The sequence below is a fragment of the Juglans microcarpa x Juglans regia genome, chromosome 5D (assembly GCF_004785595.1).
Source record: "Juglans microcarpa x Juglans regia isolate MS1-56 chromosome 5D, Jm3101_v1.0, whole genome shotgun sequence".
In the NCBI taxonomy this organism is placed as follows: domain Eukaryota; kingdom Viridiplantae; phylum Streptophyta; class Magnoliopsida; order Fagales; family Juglandaceae; genus Juglans; species Juglans microcarpa x Juglans regia.
The window spans coordinates 31,490,434-31,497,179 of NC_054602.1; the positions used below are offsets into that span (position 1 = coordinate 31,490,434).

At 35.5% G+C, this 6,746-nt stretch overlaps 1 protein-coding gene across 1 annotated transcript; it reads left to right on the plus strand.

Moving 5' to 3' along the window:
* Positions 1-3,411: 3,411 nt before the first annotated feature.
* Positions 3,412-6,183, plus strand: LOC121266580 (laccase-17-like). The gene is made up of 6 exons (XM_041170450.1): positions 3,412-3,700; positions 3,825-3,976; positions 4,141-4,385; positions 4,499-4,627; positions 4,705-5,673; positions 5,794-6,183. Exons 1-6 carry the CDS (start codon positions 3,572-3,574, stop codon positions 5,922-5,924), a joined length of 1,755 nt encoding a protein of 584 aa, XP_041026384.1. The 5' UTR covers positions 3,412-3,571; the 3' UTR covers positions 5,925-6,183.
* The last annotated feature ends 563 nt before the right edge of the window (positions 6,184-6,746 follow it).

Here is a 6,746-nt window from a genome sequence, read left to right on the forward strand (position 1 = left end):
TTTCCAATGATTAGAGTTATAAAAAGAGTTATATATATTTCATTATCTTATTATCTATTTAAGTATATCACGGGAGAATATCTGAAAAGTGTTGAGAATGTTTGTGAATAGTAATGAAAAAATAATAAAAAAATAATAAAAAAATATTGAATAGTAGTAAAAAATAGATAAAAAGTAATGAATAGTAGTAAAGTAAATAAAAAATAATAATAAAATAAAGAATAGTAATGAGAATACTTGAGATACTCCCACTTGCCAAACATGAATGCTAGGAAATCTGTGATATAAAATAGATGCGGGGTACAGTTTTGTTTTGTTTTTTTTTTTTTTTTTTTTTTTTTTGGAAGGATGCAGGGTACAGTTGCTTACACTAAAATGTCGATACCAACATGTATATAAAGACAATTGCAAGGTAGGTGTTTGTGAAAATGTCTCACACAGCATCAAAACATTGAAACTCGGTACTTGATTTTGTCAAAACGTGTCATTATAGTAGATAGCTCAACCAGAAATTGGTATATAGTATATAGGATCAGATGCGTAGTGTAGGCTCTAGTACTGAAACATTCGGCTGTGGTACTGAAACTCTTACTGATCTTGTGATGTAGCCTAATGTATGTGCTTGGGCTTTGGCCCAAATGTCATCCTTTCTCCTGAATGGGTGCTTTTACTTGGTAAGACATACCCATATACATATTGGAAAAAGATTTTTTGAAGTTGTTTTTAAAATCTGAAGATTTTAAATACGTGAGAGATAAATATATATATAAAATATTTATTATTTTTCGTGTAAATTAAATGTACCCTAAATGTACAATAGTTTTTTTTTTCTTTTTTATTTCAGTTTTTATAAAGGAGCTTGCATGCTCTAAATTAGGACGGTAAATGAACCGGTCCATGTGATTGTTAGTTTAACATTTGGTTGGCTAAACTCGAATTGATTTCAACTCATGAAAAATATCTTGATTGTGAATGTAGAAACCGACTCAATTAGTAAATAACATATACTTGATTAAATGTGACAAAGCTTGGTTAAGTACTCTCGTTAAGGCATGCTTGTTTATGGTTGACTTAGTTAACTCAACTCGATTAGAGCTTGTCTAAACATTGGTGAATGTGTGTGTGTATAACTTATTCTTATATATATATATATATGCTGCTATATATATTGAATTTAATAATAAAGTACAGTAACTTTATAGTTAAACATGTAACATGTAATCCAGCTACTTAAATCTAGTCATTATGTCTATATGTTGAACATAGTCCATAGTTATACGTAATCAAGTACTTCAGTGGTTAAATTACAGTTGCTATTTTATAATATATATATATATATATATATATATATATAATAGTTAGTATGTAGGACTTAGTAGTTTTATATAATACAATGTAGGAACCATATAAAAAATGTTTTCATAAAATTTTTATAATCTTATAATTCAATTTAAATTTTTTTTTGTATTTGTAATTATTCAATTAATTAAAAAACAAATAAAAAATATTTAAGAGAATACGAGTTAAAACTCAAAAACTCAAGTTGGCTTAGGCTTGTTAAAGAGCACGACCAAAGATAAAAAAAAATAACTTGACTCGGCTTGAGCTCATATTTGAGTCAAGATCGATTCGGCTCGAATTGATTACAACCCTATTCTAAATTTATATAGCGTAAGTGTTGGTCTTATTTTCTCCCACTTGAAGACACCCTGAGATGAGAAAATCTTGGTCCTTTGATGGGTCCTTTGGTATTGATAGTTTCCTAATTAACCACACAAACATTTTCAAAATCTTTGACCAATCAATTGAGGGAATCCCTTGGGGATTAGGTGGACATGAGCTTTTCTAATCACAAGCATTTTGATTACATGGGTCTACAGTGGTATGACATCTCAACCCTTGGTGTTTGTTCACTTAAGGGAGCAGATATAAATCCTTTTCATAACCGGACTGGATCCGGTGGCGCATCACTCTCCCCTCCCCGTCCAGTTGGCACTTCTGTAGAAAAAGATTAATGTTCACCAACTAGAACAAAAAAAATCCAACGGCTGTCTTTTCGTTTCAACATCTGATTTCTTTCTATATATTCAAGCTTCCCACGCTATGTTTCTCTGCATGCACCATCAGATCGACTAGATCGGGGATGACATGAATAAGGGAGAAGAGACCAGCGAAAATAATCATTTGGACAAGCAAATGTAAGCGTGGAAAAATTCAAGCCTCTGAACCATCATCCTCTAATTAATTCTAGCTGTTTGCTAATTTCTTGAAACTCATTTAAATTATATGTGGTTAAAATTAATTAATCTAGCTAGCTTGCTAGCTAGATAGCTGGATTAAGATCTATACATTCCTTCGTTTCAAAGACAAAATAGTTGAAAGAGAGGCCCATGGGATTATTTCATTTGAAGGAAAGTAGGAAATACTCATACCTCCTAGTCCAGATTCGTACGAACCAAGATCAGGCAATTCAACTACCCATCTCCTTCTATAAGCTACATGCATTTCCATTCTAATGCATGCAGTTTCCCTACCAATATTATTGGGGATACATATATACATACATGTGTGTGTGCACGCACGCGCATGGGAGAAGTACTCCATGCATGCATGGTGGTATCAAAACCTCATCTAGCTGATCAAAGATTCAAAATAATTAAGAGTGCGATGAGACAAATAACAAGCACTAACCATTTCCCCCCTTTATCTTGCCATAACAAACTTACGATGAATATATAATCTGTGAGCAACAAAAAGTGTACGTGGGTTTTGTCTCTTGGAAGAATCAATCTGCATATATGTCTTGTTGTACCTCTAGATTTTCCTATTTTGGTGTCGAAAAGAGCACCCTTTTTTTTACCCTTCAGAGTTTAGACATCATATTTACTAACCCTATGGAGACAACATTGATAATTGAAAGCAGAAACAAAAATGAAATAAATATTTTGTGTACGGATAAACATCTGCAAAAGAAAAATAAGCATTTGTAATGAATTATTTACGACGAGAATGATTATTTATGATAAAAATATATTTATTTTAATAGAAAATAATCATTTTTATAAGAAATAATTGGTCATAAATAAATAATTTTTTTTGTAGAGATAGATATATTGATAATCTAGGTGTACGTGTAGGAGGGCGATATTAAATATTTAATTAGACATCTAGAACGCCGGTAGTGATTGATTGATCACTAGTTAACTGCATATAATTACGACAATTAATACAATTATTTTATAATATTTGTCTCAGTTTGGTTTTGGTAATTGAGTTCAAGCAATAAGAAGAAGTTCTCGGAGGTAATCAAATTCAATTAAGATGGCACAGGAAAAGTCTTACTTTATCAACACTCTACAATTCAACTTGACCAACAGCTAATTACGCGGGGCATACCATGTCATGACCATGACAAAGTACGAAACCCGGCCCGTGAAAACCCCTCCTGTTTTCTTTCACCCACCTAATTCTCTGCATATAATAAACCTCACGGGGTATCCTACTCTTTGTACCCAAAGAATTCCGACCTTACAGACAACACCTGAAGATCAGAACACACAGACAAAAAGGAATGATCTGTACAACTTCCCCCGATGTTCCTCCATTTGCTTCAACGGCGGTTCTGCTGATCTTTGGTCTCTTTGTACTGTCAGCATTGCCAGAATTTGCAGAAGGGATAACGAGGCACTACACATTCAACGTACATTACTAATTTGCAACCCCGGACCTTCTTTTTGCATATATAAACTGTTTGTAAATTGAAACAGCTTTTCCGGTATACATTTTCTAACTTCAGTTGCCTTAATGCATGCAAAATATTAAAGATCAAGTACCACAACGTGACGAGGTTGTGTCATACAAGGAGCATTATCAGTGTCAATGGGCAGTTTCCGGGGCCGCGGGTGGTGGCGAGGGAAGGAGATCGAGTGATTGTTAAGGTGGTTAATCATGTTACAAACAATGTTACCATTCATTGGTATGTATTTAACTTAATTAATTACGTTTTATTTTAGTGTTTATGAACATATAATATCCAACTTACAAATAATAATTAGTGCGTGACTATTGTATATATGCTAACTAATAAATGTCTTGTTTGTAAAATTATATGCGTTTTTTGTTTTTATGAGAGAACTTCAGGCATGGAGTTAGGCAGCTTAGAAGCGCGTGGGCAGACGGACCAGCCTATGTCACGCAGTGTCCTATACAAACTGGACAGACCTACACATACAATTTCACCATTACTGGACAAAGAGGAACTCTCTTATGGCATGCTCACATCTCATGGCTAAGAGCCACTCTTTATGGACCCATCATCATCCTCCCGAAGCGCAATGAATCTTATCCCTTTGACAAACCATACAGGGAAATTCCCATCCTATTTGGTAACTCGATCCCTAGCTGTATATATATAACAATGTGGTATTATCTTCTGGAGAATATTTCTGGTTATGATCTGAAAGATTCTCGTTTTTGCATGGCTTTTTGGATTTTTCAGGAGAGTGGTTTAACGTAGATCCAGAGGCTGTGATTAAACAGGCTCTCCAGACAGGAGCAGGTCCCAATGTCTCAGATGCATACACCATTAATGGTCTTCCGGGGCCATTGTACAACTGCTCTTCTAAAGGTACCAAAAAACATTCAGTACGTACGTTCAAGAGTTAATGTCAAACGTCGGAAAATGATCTTTTGGGGCTTTTGCAGATACATACAAGCTAAAGGTAAAGCCGGGGAAGACATATCTACTCCGCTTGATCAACGCTGCACTCAACGACGAGCTCTTCTTCAGTATCGCCAACCACACTCTCATCGTCGTCGACGCCGACGCTGTGTACGTTAAGCCTTTCGAAACTGACAACCTCCTCATCACCCCAGGCCAAACCACAAACGTTCTCCTGAAAACCAAGCCTAGCTACCCGAATGCCACATTCCTCATGGCCGCCAGGCCCTACTTCACTGGCCAGGGCACATTTGACAACTCCACCGTTGCCGGATTTCTCCAATACGAGCACCCTTCACGCCGCTCATCCTCTTCCATAAAAAATGTTACTCTTCTTAACGCAACTCTCCCTGCCATCAATGCCACAAACGTCGTAGCAGATTTGGCCAGAAAATTCCGTAGCTTGGCCAATGCCCAGTTCCCTGCCAACGTTCCACAAACTGTGGGCAGGAAATTTTTCTTCACTGTCGGACTTGGGACCAACCCGTGTCCAAAAAATACAACCTGTCAAGGACCCAGCAACGTCACAAAATTCTCGGCTTCGGTTAACAACGTGTCTTTCGTGCTCCCGTCGGTGGCCATGCTCCAAGCCTACTTTTTCGGACAGTCCAATGGGGTTTACACCACTGATTTTCCGGCGAAACCACCGGTGCCATTCAACTATACGGGAACACCACCCAATAACACTAACGTGAGCAACGGCACGCGTGCGGTGGTGCTACAGTTCAACACGAGTGTGGAGCTGGTACTGCAAGACACGAGCATTCTTGGCGCCGAGAGCCACCCTCTCCATCTACATGGTTTTAATTTCTTTGTTGTCGGACAAGGTTTCGGGAACTATGATCCGAACAAGGACCCTGCGAGCTTCAATCTGGTGGACCCTGTTGAGAGGAACACCGCGGGTGTTCCTGCCGGTGGTTGGCTGGCTATTCGCTTCCTAGCAGACAACCCAGGTACTACAATATATATATATATATATATATATATATATATATATATATATTCAAGTTTTTAAATTTCCAAAACAAATTAAATTATATTATATAATTGTTATTGACTTGTGTCATGAACAGGGGTGTGGTTCATGCATTGTCATCTAGACGTTCACACAAGTTGGGGGCTGAGGATGGCGTGGATTGTGTTAGATGGACCGCAACCGAACCAGAAATTACCACCGCCACCGTCTGATCTTCCTATGTGTTAAGACTTTAATAATCTGCCATTGTTCCGATCGAGATCAGCGGCTACGCATCGGGTTTCGTTTTTCTTTCTTTTGATTCCCCAGAAACGCACCGAGTGATTCTTGTTTTTTCGTCAAGCTTTTAACTGTTAATCACTTTTGTTTATTCTTTGAGGACCAACTGCATGCTTTCCCTTCCTGTTTTCTGCAGTCTGCTAAATGCTGCTTTTGTTTTGAATTTTGTCAATTCAGTACTTAATACAAACGACGTATTTTATTTGAATTGATTTTATTTATTTTATTTTTAAAATTCTTTAAGAGACTGATGCTACTTATTTATTTATTTATTATTCACGAGATGTCGACATTTCGTGATGTTACATGTTGCTCCGTTTAGATTGAAAAATCATCTCAACTTATCTCATCTCATCATTTCAATTTTCTTAAATTTACACATAAAATATAATAAATAATTCAACTTTTTTAAATTTCAATTCAATTTTTTCAAATCTCAAAATAAAAATAATGTTAAAAACTAATATTCTAATATATTTTATTCAACTTTTAACTTTTATTTAAGACAATCTCATTTCATCTTACTATTCAAACGATGGCTAAATGATTGAAAAATTATTTATTATATTTTATTTATCCAATCATTTTATACTGCATTAAGAAATGCTAAAAAGATAATAATTAAAGTTATAATGATGAATATAACTTTTTAAATAAAATTTGGAATGATTAAAATGATACAATTTAAGGTAAATAATAATTATAGAAAATTGTTACTCATCATCTCTATACACTACACACTATACATAATTTTTAATTTTTTTCTCTTAC

Coding starts and splice junctions, on each gene's coding strand:
- LOC121266580 (XM_041170450.1), top strand. CDS start 3,572: ATGATCTGTACAACTTCCCCCGATGTTCCTCCATTTGCTTCAACGGCG. Junction 3,701..3,824: donor CGAGGCACTACACATTCAAC/GTACATTACTAA, acceptor AAAATATTAAAG/ATCAAGTACCACAACGTGAC. Junction 3,977..4,140: donor AACAATGTTACCATTCATTG/GTATGTATTTAA, acceptor AGAGAACTTCAG/GCATGGAGTTAGGCAGCTTA.